This window comes from Gymnodraco acuticeps, unplaced genomic scaffold, assembly GCF_902827175.1.
Source record: "Gymnodraco acuticeps unplaced genomic scaffold, fGymAcu1.1, whole genome shotgun sequence".
Taxonomy (NCBI): Eukaryota; Metazoa; Chordata; class Actinopteri; order Perciformes; family Bathydraconidae; genus Gymnodraco; species Gymnodraco acuticeps.
This window is the reverse complement of record NW_022989748.1, coordinates 244,785-267,629: the sequence shown is the minus strand read 5'-3', so window position 1 is coordinate 267,629 and position 22,845 is coordinate 244,785. Positions and strand designations below refer to the sequence as shown.

Genomic DNA, 22,845 nt, shown 5'->3' with positions numbered 1-22,845 from the left:
TCTCCTCTTTCCTTTTAGTCCATCCAGTTCTTGCGGGAAGGCTGATGATCTGTGCCGAGTTAATGAGCTGGAAGGGGCTGAGGCAGGGAGAGTGTGTGTTTGCGTGTGTGTGTGTGAGTGAGTGAGAGACTTGCCTGGGCCGTGGTGCGTGCAGGTCAGAGGGGCATGGATGATTGGAGGAGGAGAGGGACTTTTGATGACGGGGACGCGAGGAGGAGGAGGAGGAGGAGGAGGAGAGGACGGCAGCAGCCGAGGCAGTGGAGGCGCGGGAGCCCGGAGTGTTTAGGCTGAGAGGAGGGGGGAGGGATTGGAGGAATACCCCGCCCAACACACACACACCGACCGACAGAACGTGACACGGGACAAACACACCAAAAAGGTGACACAAACACAAGCATACACACATTCACACAAACACAGTGGGCGGGGTTTGTGTGTGGATGGGCGGGGAGGTGAGGTGGAGCATGGTTAGAAGCAGCACTTATCAAACACAGTAAGGGGGAGGGGGGGGGGAGAGAACAGAGGAAGTAGAGACAAAAAGAGACAGAAAGCACACAGCGGAAAGGACTGGAACAAAGAAGAAAAGTTGGTCTTTTTTGTTGTTAACATTGCTTCATGGTGTTTTCACATAAAAAAAACAATCAGAGGGCACCATCAAAGGCTGACTGTTCCTCTTCTGTTTTCATGTGAAGTCTACCCGAAACAAAAAGGCAGCACACAGAAGACAAACACACAACACACTTTTCTATTGGCTAGAAAGACTGGAATCACTCAAGACAAATAATGCGGACAAAGTCAGGTTACAAATATTACAGAAATGTGCAAAGCATTGCTACGCAGGATTAACTCCAACTACATTTGTCTAACCGATCCCTTTCCGCGTGTAAATATCTTTGTTTATCCATCTTAAGGTACAGAGTGCTTATTTGAAGATATCTGCAGTATACATTTTTTGTAAAGAACTGTGCCATACAAATATTTGTTTTGTTATATGCAAACATCCAATTTTGATAAGTTAATTCTTTGTATTTTTCCTCACTGGGAATATTTCCTTGTTTTTGGAGTTTACTATGATGTAAATACATTTAGTGATGGTTGGACAAAAAAGGCAGTTTGTGGATGTCACTTTGGGCTCAGCAAAGTATACATTTCTAGATATTTTACAGACTGAATGTTAAATAAATGAATCGGGAAAATTGACTTATGATTAAGGAATCATTAATAGGAAATAATTCAATCAACTTTGCTACATTGCTGAGATAAATATTTAAAATCTATATTAAAACCAACCTTTCTGGTGCTCCCTTTCAGGTTAGGGTCCTGACTTTCTGTATGAGACGAGTAGATGATTGGCAGAAAATAAAGCTTTTCTCATTGTTCTGTTTAAGAATTATCACTCTGACGCCTGAACTCGACATTTTATAGATCTGACCTGTCCCATTCCTCTCCAATCCTTTTCTACTGCTAACAATCTAAACAAGATGTGTAACAAAGCATCGTTTATTGATTAACTTGAGCAAAAACAGCACTGGCTGTTATCCTGAACTTTCTCATAATTAGCTACAAAGCTACCCACCCACACACACACACCACACACACACCACACACCACACACACACACACACACACACCACACACACACACACACACACAACACACACACACACACACACACACACACACACACACACACACACACACACACACACACACACACACACACACACACACACACACACACACACACACACACACACACACACACACACACACACACACACACACACACACACACACACACACACACACACACACACACACACAGCAGAGTGGGACCAGAGAGAGACGAAGAGAGGGCAGAGGAATGAGCAACGAGCAACGAGAGGGACACTTTTATTGAGGTCAACCAACAGCTGCTAATTACACAGAAAATAAACACCGAGACAAACGCACACTTTCTTTCCGACGGAGACTAGTGCGGCTAGTGATGGAAAAATAACGGCATTCAATGATAGCCCAGCGTGTGGCAAGCGATTGAGCATGGGTGACATGTATATTTAAGCCTGTGTGTGTTAATGAGTTTGTGTAGATATTTCTGTGTATATGTAAGCCTATTAGGAGGCAGTACAGGGACCATATAATGCCACTAAGAGTTAATATTCCATCACAAGTCTGCCTAATCTCTTTAGAGAATAAGAAAGATTTATATAAAAACAAGGAGGAAAATATGAAGCTGGACACAAAGGAAAAGTAAGAGGCGCCGAGAAAATGTGAGAGCTCAGACGAAAGAACACCAAACGAAGACAATTAGAAAGAGAGAATTGGGAGGGTTGGGGGGTGTAACATGTTTAAAAGCCCAAACTTCAAAGCATTAATGATGATCAAATAAAGTTACTTTAAAATCAAAGCAGATGACAACAACTAAGTTAGCAGAGTCTAACACAGCTATTAGACCCACAGTGCTAAAAAAACAACAAGAAAATGCTGTCTCAAATGACCTCATCATCACTGCATAGTGCTTAGACTAGGAATAAAAACACATTTATCAAGATTCAATAAAACATTTTAAATGATGTTATAGGTTAGGCACTATTCCAGGGACAAAGAGGTCATTTGAGAATCATGAACAGGCAATAAAGCAGTAATGACAATGAACACTGCATCACAGTAGGGATTATGGTTTGGCTTAATGTTTAATGTTCATGAGAAAGCACACAGAGCATATGGCTGGTTAAGCATGAGTGATGGTGGTATGTGTGGACGCGTATTCGGCACTGTACGATCCCGGGTCTACTCAAAGTACCGCAAAAAAGCGTTTTTTTATAATAAAATAAAGATTAACCCACAAGCGAGAAACTCCGAAATGTTGTATTTTTATTTTGGAATTGTTTGAAGTGGTAAAAAAAAAGGAGATCTGGAAGCATGACATGAGCGAGGGGAAAGGGAGGACATATTACACAAAAAGGAGGGCGGGGCTTGATTTATGGCTAAACCCAATGGCTGAAAGGAAGCTTGCTTTTGACTTTTTATTACTTTAAGATTATTGTCATTTGTTGAGGTTCATACCTACTGAAACCTTCTTTCCCTGATTGGACTTTGGGCAAAAACTTTGATTAAACTGGGGGAAGTTCATTGGAACAGCACATTTTGTTAAAAGGAGAAGGATTCAATGCCAAAAGAGGTCTGTGTGTGTCAACCTGCGGGTGTGTTTACCGAGTGGGTGTGTGTCCATCGAATCCTGCCTGTGCTCTGAATGGCACTCCACCACCAGGGGTAATCTGTAATCTACTGAAGGGTTGGCCTAAATTCCCAAGGGAGCCAGAGTTCCTCTTCCAGGAGGGCTCACCCCACCCCGGGGGGGAGAGCGCTGAGGGCCTCCCTGAGCCAGCTGGCAGAGCATTGAGAGAGACCGGCCAAGGTCTGGAGCTCAGACACCAAGACAGCTGCGGGCCGGCTTCATTCACAAACCAGAGTGTGTGTGTGTTTATGTGTAAGTGCAGTGCATCCTCACTAACACTGAGACTCCTTGAAATAGAGTGTGTGAGACACCAGTGGTGCGTCTCTTTTTACCTCGTGTGTGCATGTGTCTTTGTGTGTGTGGGTACCTGTCCTTGCCGTTCTGGATGCCCTGGCCCAGCGTGGATCTCTCAGTCAGAGGAGAGTTCCGACTACGACCGGTACCGGTGGACAGGATGCTATTCTGAAGGGAGAGAGGAGGAAAAGAACAGCAATGTTAGAAATATAGAAATGTTTAGGATCAAGACATTGAAAGTGATTTAAGTCGGATGATAAAAAGTGATATATTATTGCAGGAAAAAGCATCCCGCAAGCTTCGCGATTGGCACGGATTAGTGAAATTAATTACATGACAATAAGGCCTTAAGAGTATTTCATGTAGCAAATTAAATTTCCTGCAACTTGTCATGGTACTGCACAATCATACACATTCTAAATCTAATTGGGCAACTTATTATTCACAGAAAAGGCGTTAAGTATAATCCAATATATTATATTTGATTGCATTCATAATGTTTTGGATAGCTAACAGTTCATTCCCTTTATGGTCCTATATACAGGTCAGACTATATATTAAAAAATTAGAATCTTTTAATCGTTGCTGTTCTTATTTATGAATGGTCATTTAGAGAACCCTCTCTCCCTCACAGGGTTTTTCCACTACCCGACACCATCTTCTCGGGTTGAGGTGAGGTGGAGCTTTACATGGAATTACACAATGTCAAGGAAGTCAACACGCTAATAAAAATCATAAAGTGGTCCCTCCATAAATGAACAGGAGGGTGACACAGATATTAAGAACAGGTCTTATCAGGCAACTGACAGCTTTGCAGGTGAACCACGGTGAGTAGGGAGGTCACATTTCATTACTGCATTCTACAAACAATCTATAAAAGCCCTTCAGTGGAGAGTCTCTAAATACCCTCAATATTCTTACAACTTTTCAGTAGAGTTTATTCTCTAACATTTGTTTGAAGGTGTCGTATTGAAAGTGTCATCTGTTTTAAATGACTGCTGGCCAGAACTGGAGAGGAAGTTATAGAGGTTCCTACAAGTGTTGATTTCATAATCTATTTCTTAGTCCTGTGTTAAATGTCCTTGCTTGTTTCAGCACATTATAAAGAAAGATGATGACGTTTTTTGTATTTTTTTTAAAACTAGAGTTTAGTCTAATATTTTTTGTCAATTGTCATCATTGTTTTATTCATTAAAGAAAGGTCTCTGACAAAAAGGTTTAGTCATAGTGTTTTGTTGTTGAGTTGGTTGATACCCGGAAAAATCTAAAAGGCAATTTCACAAAAGACATTTTGTCACACTAGGAAAAGCACAGGCTGCATCAGTTTCAGGGTCCTTAGTACCGTAGATGTCACACTGTCATCATGGCTGACTGGAACACTTGTGCCTGTAACACCTGTGCCTCCCTTAAGGTCCACAGTTTCTCTTTAACACCAAGAAAATAACAAAGTATTGTGGGTGTGTAAAACTAGGAATTGGCATCACATAACTGGTGGTTATGAGACAAGAACAATGTCTCATTAAAGATGACTCAAATAACAGACCAGATTGACGTGACGCACACTTAAAGGTTGTTTACATTATCTAGCCGTTTATTCAAGATAGTTTAACTAGTATCTAGCATTGCATTTGATCTTTGGACCTAAGATAATATGTAGCTGAAGTTTTACTTTCATTAAGGAGCTACTCTTACTTTACGAATCAAAAGTAGCTTTCGTTTTCTCTTTCATTAAAGTTGCTACAATTACAGTATGTCTTTTTGTTGAGAATCTGAATGTCTGTACATTTGAATGTTTGTGTGTTGTGAATGTGAAGTAAGCAGTGTGTGTGTGTGTTGGGTCTCACGGTGGAGGGCGTGGCACTCTTCTTGCGGTCAGTGGGGACCAGAGGGCTGGCCGGCACCTTGGTGGTGGAGCTGCCTGATGAACCTTTCCTCCCAGCATCCTCTCCTGCAGTCCGGTTGTCTGTTTGACCCCCCCTCTTAGAGTAGGAAGAGCCTTGAAAATGAAAGAGAGGGAGTGCATGAGAAAGGCCATCACTGGATGTGCTCTAATCAGAGACCTTTCTTCCCATCTCAACCACTTTTGGCTCTGCAGCTTATTTATGACTTCCTGTCTTCTTTCAGCTCCAATAGAAATCAGTCAGACCTTCTTTTCAATCTGCTCCTGTGGCTCCATTGTTAAATCAATCCTATCTTCCCTCTACCTCATAATTCTACTGCACATCCAGCCCATCTCTCTTACTTTAACCTTTACTCCAACATATATCAAGCCCATGTACTCAGGATGTTTGCTGCGTCTCCTCATTTTTGCCCTTTTCCTGTTTTACCTCTTATGATAAATATTTATGTCTATATCTTTTTGCGGTTACTTGTGTGATTTTCTCTTTTATTATACCATTTTTAATGAGCAATATGTTGGAGGAAGCCTGATATCTAAGGTTTTTATTTTCACTGTCCAAAACTCCAACACTGTTATTGTGCTTATGATAGTTAATACATTGTAACCTGTCACCTCTAAATTCTTATTAAACTCTACATTTTTCAATTAAATCAAACTTTCTCCCATCTTTCACAACATGAGTCCTCAAAACACAATGTATTGCTTATTTTAAAAACTATTTTGAAACGTTTTACCTTATCACTACCTTTAGAAGCATTATATCTTCTATTTAACGATACAGGACTGGAGATAATTAGCAGCATACAGCATCATTCATACCATAAGATTCCATTTAAAACATGTTAAAGGAACTGACTGCTTTATCTCTGAATTTCAATACGATACCCCATCTCAGTTTCCTTCTCCTAACCCTCTCTTACATCCCCCCTCCTCTCCGACACACACCCGTCTCACCCTGGTCGTTGGTTCTGCGGTTTTGAGGCTTCTGGTTGGACGACACACTGCGCTGTACCTTAGAGGGGCAAGATGGACATACAGGTCAGTTTGATATTGTTTATTTAAGAGTTGAACTCACTGGGACGTGAGTAGAAGCTGCATACACAGCTGCTGCTGCTGCTGCTGTTATGTGTCTATAAAGCCATTCACATGTGAAACCCACAACACTTTCAAATAAAAGAAGGGGAAGGCACTGCTTCACACGTACCTGTATGTAGGTCAAAGATGTAAACTCTTAATGAGAGCTGTTTGAGATTAAATTCCCAAAGTGTATTTGTCAGAAAATGAAGAGGTCAAGTCATTGCACTTGTCACCTTCTGGAGTCAGGAGACCTCAGTATGTGTAAGCAGGAGACGTTATGTGTTCTCATTGTACCTTGTGAGGCGGGGAGGGGGCATTAATATTGCTTACATCACTTCCTGGCCGGGGTTTGATGCCACTTTCTTCCAGCTGCGGGACAAAGAGAAACAAACAGGTTTAAAATGATGTGTATCATAGAAACTGTTAGGTGGGTTCAACAACTCAACTTTATTTATATATCACCTTTCTAGTTTCGATTCATCCGTTTTTGTCTATTATATGCCAGAAAAAGAGTGAGACATTTCAGTTTCTAAGAGTCAAAGGTGATCTATCAACGTCTTGTCAAAATACTGAAAATCTCTCACACACAAAGCTCCATATCCTAAAGGCGGCACAAAGTGCTTCCCAGAGCAAGGTTAAAACATCATAAACAAAAATGTAAAAACTAAAATAGATATTTTTAACAGACAACATGCTAAAGTTCATTAGAATTGAGAAAATGTGGAGGTACCTGCAGACGTTGATTCACATGCGCAGGAGAGCAGATTGAGTGCAACTTGTTTCTTAGTTTTTTTATTTACAAACCTCACTCAAAAATATTAATACTTTTTTGACATTTAAGATTTTCTTCCAGTGAGATATTCTGTTTGGAATAATATATTTTCTTTCAAAGGAATAATTATCAGTGATGATTAGAGTATTAATAATAATAATAATAATAACAGCTCACAAAACCAGTAGGGTAACTGCAGCTTCGACAGATCTGACAAACCAATTACAGCGTGTTAAATAAAGGTGTGTAGGTTTGATTAAGGCAGAGCGTACCTCATTGTTCCTAAAGTCCAGTAGCAAGTATGCGGCCATCACATCATTGTACTTCTGATTTACCAGCGAGTCTTGAATCTCTTCCGCAGAAAATCCCATCGTCAGCATGATGTCTGCATGCACAAAACGTGTTGAAAATTAGAACGGTGGAACTCTGTAGGTACATAATTCATCTTGAGAAATTTAAAATATGTGTTGAGTGTGTGCTTGGGTGAGGAAGGAAATACATTTACCATTTTTGAGTTTGTTTCCGTTCCTACCTGTCCGCCTGGGGTCCTTATAATCTGGCATGGGTTCGATATAGGGTTTGAGTTCTTCGTCCTCATGACCTACATTCATCCACCGGTCCCTCATTATTTGCTGCTGAGAGAAAACCACACAGACAGATACAGGGAGGATAAGATGTCAAAGACATTAGAAGGGGTAAAGAGCAGGGGAGGGAGGAAAGGTTAAAGAATAAAAGAGGAGACAAGAGAAAGAGGGGGGAAAGGTTAGTACAAAAGAGTCTCACAAAGATAAATTACTAATACAATGGAAATGATGCAGGAGCCAGCGATGCATGATGAATTCATTCTGCGTTTTTCATCGGTTTACTTCACCACTATGTATTTTATCTTTGAAATGCAGATTAATCTTCCTTAAAAAGTGAACAGGGGAGCTTTTATAATGAACTCCAGATGGAAGACAGGGCTAAACTCCTAAAAACTGCATGTGAACTGAACTATACCAATTGTAGACAATCTTTGAGGTAGGTGTAAATGGGACAGTCACAGGACTCGATTCTAGCACTAACATTAGAGTCTTATCTCGTTTTGTTTTTTTACAGAGTAGCCATTACATTTAGCAGGTCAAACATAGACTGTTGAAATTCAAAAATACAATATGTTTTAATCAAAAATGAATACTAGTAAAGTTAAAGTGACGCCTGTTACTCAGCAGCAACTAGTTGTTTGCCTTCAGCTTCTATTCAAAACTAGGTAATGTCCAACTATCTTCAGTGCTCCCACATTTAGTAACTCATAACTCTCAGACTAACAAGTATTTACTATGCCTTTAAAAAGCACTTTACACTTCAGCAACAAACTCGCATATAGCTGGTGAAGCAAGTCCAGCTGAGCAGTATAGCACTGTATGCGCTTCACCCACCACCACCGTCTGTGAGTTTGATAAGTCTGACCAAAGTGATTTATTAGTTATTATCTTGTGTTTGTATTCGCGTGTGTGTGTGTGTGTGTGTGTGTGTGTGTGTGTGTGTGTGTGTGTGTGTGTCAGAGTAGCGTACCTCGAGGCTGCCTCTTTTAGAGGGGTTCAGAATGAGAAACTTTTTGAGCAGGTTCTCACAGTCGGTGGACATGTAGAAGGGAATCCTGTATTTACCACGCAGCACTCGCTCCCTCAGTTCCTGGAGATGGACAAGAGCATTTAAAGTCAGCAGTGGACTCTTAAAAACAATCCTTTTCTCTCACGTTCTCAGATGCTGTCCGAGAGCAACAGAATATCCAACTGTTTCCAGCGATTTACAGAAAACGAGAGTCTATGAAACAGTGCCTAATGATAAAGGACTTGACTCTGAATCTCATCAGTAATCTAAAGTGGCCTGAACAAGCCAATAGACAACATTAGCTGTGGTTACACCCCCAAATGATTCATAGTTTCTGAAACAAGTAGTGCATTTACCCAAGCTGGTAGGCATTTTAAAAGGCTAACGAAGTGTAGTTTGGATCCGACTTTACCAAAATATATTATTAAAAATACATTTTAATTCCCTCTTTAAAATACATTTGACTTTAATAGATCAGCAAAATTATATAAGCATTGAAAACTGTGCTTTACCTAATGTCCATGTTTTTTTGTTCATATTCATCTGTGGAAGGAAAATTAAGACCACTTCTACTATAGGGATACATCTGAAAACAGTCAGGCTCCTATCTGTTGAATTAATAGTAGGAACAGTAATGTAGATTTTAAACAAAACTTCACCCAAGCAGGAGGTAATGTTAAAGAATCTGAATAAACCTGGATGCAGGGCCTTTCATATCATTATAATCGCATTCAATGTCATATCGCCCACCCAAAGTGTGTCTGCACTTCCACAGTGACTCATCTGTGTAAAGACAGAATGTTTATTTGATAGCGACAATGTGTGATGGGCGGTATGAATAATTAAGAATAACAACTTATCTCAGCGCCTGTTTGGGTGCTGAAAACCACCAACACCATTAGAAGTGCTTGGGTCGGCTTATTCACTATACACATTCACTCTCTCCTGAATTTAGTTTCTGCATTTTAGACGGCAGAAGGAACAGAAACCAGCATGACAAATACTACAACCACCCACAGAATGCAGACATCCTCTTATGTAACCCACATCAAACACACGCACAAACAAACTGGCTCCTCTTCCTGACCTTGAGGTTCTGTCCATCGAAGGGCAGCGAGCCGCTGACCAGCGTGTACAGGATCACCCCCAGACTCCACACGTCCACCTCGGGCCCGTCGTACTTCTTCCCCTGGAAGAGCTCCGGGGCGGCGTAGGGCGGGGAGCCGCAGAACGTGTCCAGCTTGTTCCCCAGAGTGAACTCATTACTGAAGCCAAAGTCCGCTATCTTGATGTTCATGTCTGCGTCCAGGAGCAGGTTCTCTGCCTGAAGACCGATCGAGTGTGGGAGAGAGAGCAAGGAAAACATTAACGTGATGCAAAGAGCAGGGACATAGAGGAAAATATAAAAATGTAAACATGACGGGGTTACTTGGTTCTGAATACATGTGCCAGAAAATGAAACAAATGTTTGAGTGTTATGTCATTTCTCCACATATCAAATCACTTTTCGAATCCACAGGAAGGTCAGTGCTACATAAGTAAATGTGGAAGACAAAGTATTACAAATAGGCTGCTCGGTTATGTGTCAGTTGAGCAAAAACGTTCTCCGACATGCAAATGAGTTTGAAGATAATTATTCCACAGACAGTTCTCTTTGACACCTTTCTCCGGAAAGAGTAATGGCCCGGGGCCTACAAGAATCACACAATGGGCAAAGCGAGTTCATTTTGTGTGTGTGTGTGTGTGTGTGGCCTTCACTGCCTAAAGTGAGGCAGTGAACATGAGGCTGGGGTTGCCTAGCAACAGGTGCGCTATTCTTTTCACTAGCTCTGAATACACTGCCGTGTTTGAGTGTGTGTGCACATTAAATACAACACTGACTCTCTAGACTTTGAACTCAGAAATAAATGAACAGTGGTCACTCTTCTTTTCTACTAACAAGTTTAATCATCTATAGCTAGTTATCATGCAAAGTAACAAAAAACTAGTAGACAGAGCTGTAATAGCAGTATGAAGAACATGAATGCAGTCGTGCTGGGTTTTTCATCTTTGGACCAAAACAGAACGATTTCCATCTCGTTGAGCTAGAATTAAGCCTGTGCTGGATTTCACGATAGAATGCACAGATCAAGAGTGATTAGGATAAAGTGCAGGACAGTACGCATTACAATAATTGGAACCGTCTGTCCTCATGAAGTCTTGTCTCTCATTCTCTCTTTTTTTGTGCACGCCAACCATCATTGCCTGGTAAAGAGTGAAAAATGTTTCGTGACCTTGCTGAAAGCACTGAAAATGTTTATAAATAGCTAAACGATAATCATGATTGGGGACACAACTTTGAGATGAGAGGGTTCTGTATGGTTACAGTAATCATGATAATGTTCTGTCTACAGGTCTGCCTGCTGGCACAATAAGAGGATTAACAACACAATGGGCGGAAAGCATTAGGTCTGTGTTTTAATTTCTGGCACCAACTGAAGTGCTTTAAAGACAGAAGGGAGAATATATGGAGAGACAGAGAGAGAGGATTATCCAATAGTGAACACAAGAGGAGAATTACGTAAGAAATAAATGTGAGTATGTATGGGTATGCGTGTTTAAGCCCTAGCACTCGAAGAGGGACATTATATAATATTTGTGATTAACCCACGAGTCACCTGTTCATGGAGGCAGAATTTCTAATCTCAAAAAGTCAGATCCTATGATGTTAAAAAGTGGACAAAGAGCGAGAGAGCATGCCAGTTTGCACTTTGACACCCAATGTAATTCAATCATGTGTGTGTTCTCACCTTGAGGTCTCTGTGTACTATACACTTCTGATGGCAATACTGCACCGCTGACACAATCTGGAGAGTGAGAAGTGAGTGAGAGAGGAAGAGACAGAGTGAGAAAGGATGACAAGATGAACAAGTTTTAGAGATTAACTATAAGACCCTGACCTCTCCATTGGGGTACTTCAGAAAGCGATAATAAAGTACAAAGGGAGCTCAATTTATGCAAAACTGCTTATTAATATCAATCATTAAAATTAGAGCTGTCAAACGATTAACATTTTTAATCAGATTAATCACAGCTTAAAAATTAATTAATCATGATTAATCACCATTCGAACTATGTCCAAAATATGCCATTTATTTATGCATATTGTTGTGGGAATGGAAAGATAAATGAAAGAAGGCGGATATATCCATTTAACATACAGTATCTATGTTTATTATAACATTTTTCTGCGTGTCAAAATGAAAGACAACCCACACACCTATCAATCATCAAACCGTGGGGTCTTAATTCATTACGTGTTGATTTCTATCAACGGGGGAGTACTTCAGGAAAGTCGACGGGGGGGGGGGGGGCCTAGTGGAGTACTTTGTGACCACAGAGTGTGAACGTTGTGATCAGCTGTTTTAGCGCAGTTCTCCAGTGAAGGGGGGGAGGGAGTCTCCCTCCGCAGCCGGTTGGCGTAGTCTTGGCACAATTCCGATGTATAGACCGACGTTAACAGCAGCCCTGTCTGTGCACACGGAGACCGACTCTGTCGTCCGGTGATCTAACCGCCTTCTGGAAAAGCTTCACAAGTACGTCGGTACGCAAATGCGCTTTGTGACACAAGTGACGGTACGCATTTCAGATTACGCACATAACCTGCGTACCAGTTATACAGCAAAAGTATTCTCCGTCGGGACTTCCTGCAACAACACCACGCCGTTATCTTGATTCTGATTGGCCAGAAGACATTATCAAAGATGTTCTATTGAGAAGACGATCACTACGTGACAAAAGTTTTCAAAACCGTTTCTAGTCTTCGGTATTTCCAGATAAGTGGCTACTGAAATCAATCTTACTAACTGCTGTCTGTGCAATTCTCGGCGCGAGTTGGCAGACTTTATTTTGCTTACTTTAACATCATTTGTCATGGTGGGGCCATTTCTTGGTATGGGTGTAGCCTACCCCAGCCAAACCCTGGCGCTGCCACTGGTGGGATGTATGGGGCGGGCCATTCTGCACATGCGTTAAATGCGTTAAATATTTTAACGCAATTAATTCAAAAAATGTATTACCGCCGTTAACGCGATAATTTTGACAGCCTTAATTAAAATATTAAATAAATGCACTTATTAAAATAAAAAGAGATTCCTGCTTCTGCACTTCAGATCTATCATGCCTTAAAACAACAGCAGCGTACACAAACATACATATAAAATTACATAACCAGACAGTAGTGCTGCACGATATGAATATATAATGGGATGACGTTGTTGAATAATATGTGCTGCTTCTTTCAGTTTACTGCTAAAAATACAATAAAATGCTTGTTAAATATTTTAAAATAATTTCATTTAAAAAAGAAAAAAAGTAACATCGATCTGTGCACAAAAGCCAACGACAAAGAAAATATGAGTGAGGTTTCCTACTGAAACTCTAAACCCATTATCGTGCAAGTTGACATCGTGATGAAAATAAAAGCTAACATATTGGGCAGCCCTAACAAAAATGCATTTTCTCCAAAATAAACAAAAACAAACCTGTCTGAATTTGGCACGGGCTTCTTTCTCCTTCATCCTGCCATGGGCCACCAAGTAATCAAAGACCTCTCCTGGGAGACGAGAGAAATGAGGAGAGCAGGGTTATTGTTGGAACCTAATACTTGTCTCTTTATTAAGGCCTGAGTATTAGGTGAAAAGAAAAAAAGTATAGAAACTTTAACTAAAATACAAATACTTAAAAACAGGCTTCTTTCTTTTGTAATAAAGTACGTTATTTTCTTTTCATACAAAAAAACGGTTTATTCGTATATATGCGTAATCAAATTAAACACGGCTTCTATGTTAGAAATAAAGAAAAAACAACAGTTCAGCAAACATATATAATAAAATAGACCTTTTTTTGTACATTTCTTTAAAATAAAATAATATTGAATACAAATGTGAAATCCTGTAATCATGTGCGTCTACATTGAGAGGACTCTCCCAGAAAAAAAACTAAACCTGTGCACTATGAGGGGGGGGGCAGCATTTGATGGTAACATACAGAGTGCCCAGCCTCAGGGGGAATTATTTCACAGTGACACGCACTCACCTCCACTGGCGTACTCCATTACCAGGTACAAAGTCTTCTCTGTCTCTATCACCTCAAACAGCTTGACTGGAGGTGGAGAGAGAAAAGCAGGAGGAGGGGGAGGGGAAAGTAAAGTGAAGGGAGAAGGGACAGGAAAGAAGAAAGCAAAAACAAAGAGATAAGACAAAAGCAGAAGTATTAATATGAGACAGGTTGAATGCATGACCTTGAAAGACAAAATACATCGCTGCGGGACGACAGAGTGATCTCACTGTGACTCACCTATGTTGGGGTGATTCAACATCTTCATGATCCTAACCTCCCGGAAGAGCTGCGAGAGAGGAGACCAGATTTATTTTGGTGTTGCTCGTCAGTGTGCTGATACATTTATATTCTACACATTTAAGTGCAAAATACTTTCAATAGATTTGTTATCAATTTGTTTATGAAGTATACTGTATTTTATTTGTGTCATTGCATAGACTCTTAATCAATATTTGCAGTGGGTAAAGTGACATTGAAAACATAAATATGCACTTCCTGTATGAGCATGTGTGTCAATTTACTAAAAAGGGAAACAAATATTAGTTTAAATCCCGGCACAATTTAGGATTTCAGAGCTAACAAATGTTGCCTTCAGCTGCTTGTAAACTCTGATAGGATACATTCAAGCATAACAAGTATTAATTCCAGTCTGTGCCACTCAGTCTCTTTCTGTGGTTTAGGTGAGAAGAGGCAGTTTTCACTCATTATATATTTATTTGACTCAGCAGATAAGGGCAGCAGATAACTAGGCTTACTGTAGACAGACAGTTAGAAGCCAGAGTATAACTGTTAAGGTTGCAAACAACCCAAAATGAAACACATTCAAAAGGTAATGTGTGTAATATATACTCAAACACAATGTTTTGTTTCATTTCACTTGCTGTCTTATTAATATAATGTAATACCATTTTTCAAAATGGCTTTGAAACCAGTAACACATTCAGTTATGTTTTGTTATTATTAAATTCCTAGATATTAAGAAAACAACTTGACATTTAAGGCTTACACAATGTCCCTTGATCGCGTATAGCATTTCCGAATGTCCAGGTGTTATTTTTGTGTCAAAATAAAACAGTGAGTGTTTGTCTTTTCATGGGTCTTTTAAAGCCAGCACATTATTTGCTTCAGTTGCAGCATGCAGAAATGCGGCAAGACGCATTTTCAAGAACCATGCAAAAAGAACAGACAAAGAAAAAAATCTGTTAAAATAAAGACTTTAAGAACTGATAGGGAATAATATCAGGAGTTCCAAATTGGTCCCTAATGCATTTGATGTGAGCGTGTGTGAGCATTTATCACTGGATTGATGTGCTGTGAGTGTCTTTGTGACGTCTTAAAATGTTCCTGTCATGTGTCCACATTTGCGCACATTAAAGACGCACGAGCGTGTGTGTGTGTGTGTGTGTGTTGAATGTGCACATACATGGTAAGGGAGTGTGCGTGTAAGTGGACAGACCCCACCCTGCCACGATCAAAAGAAGTAATTGCAGCTTGTTTCCTGTAATTAAAACTCTCTCTGAAAAACTAGACCACTTCAGAAAGACAGAGAGAGAGACAGAAGGAAAAAGCAAGAGAGAAGGACATGTGGGGCAGGAAGAAAGAGTGACTTGAAAATGACTTCTGAGAAAAGGGATAAGAATGACTGAGGTTTGGATTTCGTGCCCATATGTGTGTGTCCATGTGTGTGTGGGTGTGAGGGAGAGAAAGACCCACCTTCTGCAAACTGGAGGAGTTGAGCTGTGTCTTATCAATGATCTTTACAGCCACCTAGAAGCAAAACCACATGTGTTATTACTCTTTTATTCATCGACAACAGTAGCATTGCAGCTATCTTTTTGGACACATCACACACACAGAAGAACGATAAAATCTCACACACAAACACATATTCACAGCGGGCTACAGTTGCATAACAGGCACACACACAAAGTTAAAGCATGGTTTTTACCCATGCTATAATGAGGTCTATAGTTCATAATCCAACAGATGATGCCAACAACAGAGAGAGAGACGGAGAGTTAAACACAAAAAAAGGAAAGAAAAATAGAGATATGGACAGATGGGTGATATTCGAAGTGAGAGATGTAGAATGAGCAGATAAAACAGAAGAGAAAGGAGGACGTGAAGATAAAGCGAGGAAAACAAATAAGTATATGTCTTAACAAGGACACCGAAAAGGGAGGTTTTCTCCCACATCCGTCTTTCACTGTCAACCAACTCCTTTCTTCCACTCCTCTTTCTGGTTGTGCTTGTCTGTCTGTCTTTCATACCCTCTGACTCTCCCTTGTTTTCTTTATGTATGTGTGTGTGTGTGTGTGTGTGTGTGTGTTAGCGATTCACATGGAGTGGTATCAGGGTGTCAGGCACAGAGCTGTCACACATTGACAGAGCCCTCACACCCCTCTATCTCCCTCTCTCTCCCTCACACACACAGTGTACTTCAGTGGGCCTCAGACAGACCCCAGCATGGGCTCGCTGCAGACACAGCGTTTCCCTTAAAGGTACAGACCACCGCGTTACATCACATCTGGAATTCACAGTAAGCCAGAGACATTTGGGCTTCTCTATTCAAGCTGACAATGGCCACCTAATCTCCCGCAGCAGATGTACCGTCTCCAAAGCCATGCGAGGCCAGGATCAGACCGGGCCCCACTGTGCATCCCAGCATGAACCCTCCCGTATCCTCAGCAACCAGGAAGGAAGATTAACAAATAGTCCAAACATTTAACTGTTTTTCTACTTTTAACATCTTCTATTCTAAGCAGAAGTGTTTTTTGGTGATAACATAGCTGCTGGTTAAAGGACTGGCAGTCCATTTTTCAGTTATACTACGGGGTCAGGTTCCATAGCCTGCTTAAATTGTCTAATGGCAATTCCCTTATACGTTTATATATACATTAAGCACCAGATTAAAGTCTAATTGAGATTAAAAAGTAATTCATTTCATGAGTGTCCGGGCCAAAAGGGCAACATAAACATTGTTACAACAATAAACACAATAATACAACTTTTCAGGGAAGATTTAAAGATAAATAGAACAGTCAAAGCAGTTTGAGATGTACATACTAATCTACACAAAATGCAGTTTGAGATGTATATACTAATCTACACAAAATGCACTTTGACACACAATCCACAGGCTAATAGTTTATATATATATATCTTCATCTTAAATGTCAATCAATCACATTTGATTAATATAGCCTAATATCAAAAATGCCACATTTGTCTCAGGGGGCTTCACAGTGTGTACAACATATGACATCCTTTGACTTTATGAACTTGCTTCGTACAAGGGAAAAAAGGGTAACGATAATTAAATAATATAAATAAATAATATTAAAAAAAAGGTGGATTTGATGATGCCAAAAAAATGACCGTGTAGGTGTCAGAATTGTTGGCGTTTGTAATTAAAGAAGCCAGTTTCCAGGTAAATAAAGTCACAATAGTAACGTTTCTCTCAAACATGTGGCTTAAAAGAAAACACTGAGTCTAGGTGACCATCAGTGGAACCAAAGGACAGATTGTCTAGCACGTGTGCACTGTGCATGTATGCCTACCTCTTTTCCGGTGAGGACGTGTCGGGCCAGTTTGACCTTGGCGAAGTTGCCTTTGCCGATGGTTTTTAGCAACCGATAGTTTCCGATGTGCGGCTGGTCGTCTGTTGTGGTCGTGGCGACGGAGTTCCGACATCGCGGCATGCTGGAGCGGCTGGAGGATTTGGTCTCCTGAGAAGAGATAAAACAACATGTAATCATCAAGAGGAGTACATGATGACTCAGAACACTAATAGAAAGTGACAGTGAACGAGTAAATGAAGGAAAAGCCTTTGATTTCCTTTTCAATTTAAGTCGATTGACCCATATCTTATTTCTGGATTTATAAAAGAGACATTTATCTATTAAAAAGTGGATTATTATTCATTCACAGAAGTAGAACAACCAACAAAAACACATTAGCAATGAAAGAAAAACTAGGTTAGATAAATATACACACAACTCGTCAACATCGTAACAGAAACACCAGTCTAAAGCTGTTAATGGAACCCTTTACAGTACCATCATATACATTCATAATTGAGTATGAGCACATGTTACTATGAACCACTGCTACGTGCTGCAACCATGTCTAATAACACCAGGATCAAGGTAAAGCTGCTGGGACACTGAGTTTAGTCTCGATGCAACTCTTGTCACTGTTTTACTTTGGTTAATGTTACACTGCCTCTAGTCCAAACAATATTCACCATTTAGGAACATATTGATATTGTGATGATAAATGTATACGCTGTGTGAATAATAAAACATTTATGATCTGATTCCGACTGCATGTGTGACTTTCTTTTGAACCTACAAGGGCCAGTAGTGTATACAGTTATTTCAAAAGTTATTATACAAGCTAAAAATGCTTCAGTTCACCCTACAGCAGACAGAAGGTCTTTCGAGTCATACACACCCACAAAAACAAAAACAAAACCTTGCTGTGCTGGCAAGTTTTACATGGTTGGCTACTGCGATTGGGTTTCAACTCCAGGAAAGGGTCAGAGCAATTGTGTGTGTGTGTGTGTGTGTGTGTGTGTGTGTGTGTGTGTGTGTGTGTGTGTGTGTGTGTGTGTGTGTGTGTGTGTGTGTGTGTGTGTGTGTGTGTGATCTAAGCGGACAGGTGACGGGGATCAGGGTCAGAGGAGAGGACGACTGGCTCCAGGGTGACGAGACGCAAACACACACATGGGGCTGTGGCACAAACACCAGCGAACAGACACCCACTCGGTGTGGGATCACAGACATGCACTCAGCGGCATAAATCACACACCTCTCTGAGGTTTGACACCAATGAGAGAGACGGGCAAGTGAAATTCACACTGTTGGTGCGGAGTGAGGAGGTTTCGCACAAATCATCTCGTCCTCTTTATTCACCTAATTATCTCTCTCAGGCTCGAACAAATTAGAGGCTCGCCCTACGTCCCAAATTACCCACAAACCACTTTTTTTTATCAACATCTTCCTCCCCACGTTACCGTATCTTCAGCCATGGGAAACTTGGATAACCATGATTACTTCATTGTGCGTTTATTGCTCCAGATGGTATGATCTAATGTCTGCGTCCCATCCACAAACCCCCCCCCCCACATCCTCATGCTGACAGTGCAGACATGTACAAAGTGTAATAGGCCAGATTAAGCTTTTAACACAAGCAGGGGGACTTGGATTAAAAACAAATGACAGTTACATTAAACCGAGAACACAGGAAGGACCTTATGTGGGCTTGCGTGAGGGAGAAGCAAATGATTTTATTTTTGGATCATGTAAGAGGGGGGGGGGGGGGGGGGGGGGAGACCGACAATGCCACATGCGGACACTATTCAAGACAATGAAACTTAATCTGACCATAGAAAGACGATTTATAGCTTTGAATCATTTCCCAAGGCTTCTAGAAACTGAGAAGGCATACTATTTTGTTTATTAGATTTTTGATACTCGGACGAGCCATTAATCAGGAAAATGCCTGGGCTTACAAGGCCGATTCACTTAAATAAAAATAATAGTTTATTTTTGTTTTAATGCAAATATGCAAAATTCCATTCCCTGTGACAAACCCAAGACGCTACTATCTGATGAAAAAATGCTGTTAAATGCATTAAAACTCTATTGTTTGTCTTGGCAACGTTTTTTTTAAAAATTACTTGTAGAAAATGATTTAGTTGAAGTGCACTGCTGGAAGATTAGTAAACAGTGCCACTACCTCAACTACAGTGGTAAATACTTTTCATCCATCGCAGCCATTTTTTTATATGTATAAAAACGTTGGTATTTAAATCACACACATAAAAAAGGGAAACATCGATATTATATATTTGTCATCGGTCTAATGCTTGTAAACAGCTGTAGGAAACGGGACGAGTGTACATATGAAAGTCCACAATGTCCTTTTGACTCAATGCATTATATGCACTTAGGTAACCAGGATTCTGCCTAACCCGATTTCCCCCAGCTAGATTTCTGCTTGTGAAAGTTGATTCCTTGGCCATATAAAGCTCACCAGGTTTGCATTGACTTTTTACCTGTACATGTATGCATGACAAACATTGACACAGCCACAGGCTGAAAGAAAGAGCAGAGCTTGTGGATAAAAGTAAAAGTCCTTACATTAAGCGATGAATACTCATTTCAGTGTTGACACAAAGTCGTCTTTAGAAGTCTGATTCCAGTGCTGGACAAAGGATTGGTATCATTTGTAAACATTCATGCCGAAAAGTTACAACTGCATGTCAAACACTTCGTCGGGTTTCCTGCATAACTGGTTTCTTGTTTGCTGTCTGACAGGAAAAGCCGTCAATGGCAATGCAGACTAAGACAACATTAATGTATGCCTTTCAAATCTAAAGCACTCTGTGATTTCAAGTGTTGATATTGGCCAGGAAATATCAGCTTGAAGCCCTAAGAGACAAAACTTGAGTATAAATTGCTTTGAATCAACCTAAAAAAAATATAAGGACTTCTCTAGCCACCTAGGCTATCACTAACAACAACTCTTTCCAACATTTTGAATTTCATTTCATTTTTATTTGTCCCGCTCATGGTACGCAAAACCAAATGTACAATAATTGCCACAAAACATGACTACCATTTATGGAAAAGGAGCAGGGAGAAGAATAAAATCTTATGTGACCTGCCCCTTTCTAAAAAAAACAAATAAATACAAATAGATGGTCTGCCCTTCATAATAATACTTTTTTTTTTTCACAGCGAAAACATAACATTGTGTGTGTGTAATTGAATTAGTGCATCAAGGTTCCTCAACAAATGAAAGAGACACTTTCCATAAAAGACTATCATTCTGAAAACTAAACAGCTCACACTTTGAAAGTAGATTTAAGTAGCATAACTAAAAGAACAAGAGAGGTACAGCTTTATGACTGCACTCGTCACTAGTGAGGTTATTATAAGACAAGGGAACTTTGGAATATGCTCTACGAGTTATCTCCCCTTAAGAAAAAGTGAAACTTAACCAGCTTCCAAAGGCTGTGTAACATGTACAACTATGGTGTAACTGTACTACAACTGATAGAAAGGTCATTACACGGAGACAAACTTCGAGCCTCTGGTTATCTAGTGCTTAAATGGATCATCCATCCACTTGGTGGCAGGATAAACTTTTAATGGTTCAAATTAATTAAATTCGAGTTCAAACATGTTTCCTCCGAGTTCTTTGCCTCGTCCACAGTCTGTAACTCTTTACTCTTCCTCCTCTCCTCTTTCATGTCCGACTATTTTTGTCTTCTGATTCTTCCTTCATTTTTGGGCAGCTGCATGCTAGGACACACACGGACACACACACACACACACACACACACTCCAAGAAGCCAGTACTGGTTGTGTTTTAACTCAAGCCTCATTATGATTGACCTTTACTAATCTGTAGTTCTGACAGGAAGCCAGTCAGATACAACCAGACTGACATTTGTATACAGTAGAGTCCAGAAAGTGACCCTAAAGAGTGGCACATGAAGTGTGTCTAGCACGCTATCAAGAGACGGCTTGCGCCAACTCAAACGCAAGATAGGCAAACACAGGCAAAACCACCACCAACAGTATGGAGGCAAAGTAGGGGTGATACAAGTAGATGGGGGCTTAAAAACTTGCACACTTTGGAAAATGAACATGACAAACTAGGCTAAGCTGAATCACCATTGTAGAAAACAACTTGCTCCCTTCAGCCCTGCTTACTGAGATGCCAGATCAAGTTGATGAATTATCAGCTATAATCTGATCAGCCTGCCAGACTGTTCTCCCCATTTTCACATCACATTACTCTGAAGTGACCAGTCATATTTTGCCTCATTGTTTAGGTTGTTGGACTTAAAGTTAGGAAAGCAGAGGCACTGGATTATAGTGGGGAAAAGGGGGAAGATTTTTTTTTTTTTTAAATAAATCTTAAATTGTGTTAATTATGTCAAATTGTTTTTGTATGTGCTTTTGATTTACTAAATATGGGGTATTAGTATACAGACCTATCATTACTCCAATTATACACAATTACAATATGGCAACTTTCCAGACAATGAGCAAAAAACCAACAGGTCTCATTAGTAGCTATTATTTTGATAATTCAATCAATGTTTATTTATATAGCCCAATATCACATTTGTCTCAGTGGTCTTCACAGTGTGTACAGAATATCAGTATGACTATATGACACCCTCTGTCCTTAGACCCTCACATCGTACAAGGAAAAACTTCCGGAGAAAACCCACAGTTTAAAGGGAAAAATGGGAGAAACCTCAGGGAGAGCAACAGAGGAGGGATCCCTCTCCCAGGACGGACAGACGTGCAATAGATGCCGTGTGTAAATTGAAAAGATAATACATTTGCAACATAGGTAATTGATGCACACCTTGTTTTTTCTAAATACCTTAACATGCTGTTAACAAATTAAATGTAATCACACCATTCCCTCTTATTTCAAATAACTACAGATGTACAGCTCTCCCTTCCTTATTGAGCATTACTTCAGTTTACCGATGTAGAATGGCTGAAGTCTGAAATTACCACCTTCGGGGGAAACCATATCCAACTTAATTACATTTAAGAGCAACGAGCTGCAACCCAATTTATGAGGTTATACCAAAGGTCTTCATGCTGGCACACTGCCAGAGCCCATGTTCACCAATTTGATAGATATAGGCAATGTCCCCCCATGATGTGATTACCACAACTAATGGTGTAAATAGCATTCATTACAGCCCCAGTGACCTTATTTACATTTGATTGGTGTTCCGATCATTTAGATCCCCTTCAGGTGACGCCATATGTTTTAAGGAGGTGGTTGAATTTGATGAGATCTCTGTACACTCTGTGGAAGATAATCGTC

The 22,845-nt window shown here is 40.3% G+C and overlaps 1 protein-coding gene across 21 annotated transcripts in view; it reads right to left on the bottom strand.

Annotated features, from left to right (window-relative positions):
• mark2b (MAP/microtubule affinity-regulating kinase 2b) overlaps positions 1 to 22,845 on the bottom strand; it is a 51,614-nt gene that overhangs the window by 12,913 nt on the left and 15,856 nt on the right. For 9 of the 21 annotated variants that reach the window (XM_034219584.1, XM_034219497.1, XM_034219752.1 and 6 more), the window contains 15 exons: positions 17,535 to 17,702; positions 15,688 to 15,741; positions 14,212 to 14,260; positions 13,951 to 14,016; positions 13,398 to 13,468; positions 11,664 to 11,720; positions 9,962 to 10,198; positions 8,836 to 8,955; positions 7,787 to 7,916; positions 7,554 to 7,666; positions 6,804 to 6,878; positions 6,387 to 6,444; positions 5,377 to 5,528; positions 3,606 to 3,700; positions 135 to 287 (listed from right to left, as the gene is read on the bottom strand). In XM_034219584.1, the coding sequence (XP_034075475.1) occupies positions 135 to 287; positions 3,606 to 3,700; positions 5,377 to 5,528; positions 6,387 to 6,444; positions 6,804 to 6,878; positions 7,554 to 7,666; positions 7,787 to 7,916; positions 8,836 to 8,955; positions 9,962 to 10,198; positions 11,664 to 11,720; positions 13,398 to 13,468; positions 13,951 to 14,016; positions 14,212 to 14,260; positions 15,688 to 15,741; positions 17,535 to 17,702 (1,598 nt within the window). The remainder of the gene's footprint in view (positions 1 to 134; positions 288 to 3,605; positions 3,701 to 5,376; positions 5,529 to 6,386; positions 6,445 to 6,803; positions 6,879 to 7,553; positions 7,667 to 7,786; positions 7,917 to 8,835; positions 8,956 to 9,961; positions 10,199 to 11,663; positions 11,721 to 13,397; positions 13,469 to 13,950; positions 14,017 to 14,211; positions 14,261 to 15,687; positions 15,742 to 17,534; positions 17,703 to 22,845) is intronic. The other 12 variants (XM_034220796.1, XM_034220874.1, XM_034220948.1 and 9 more) reach the window with 8 other exon arrangements.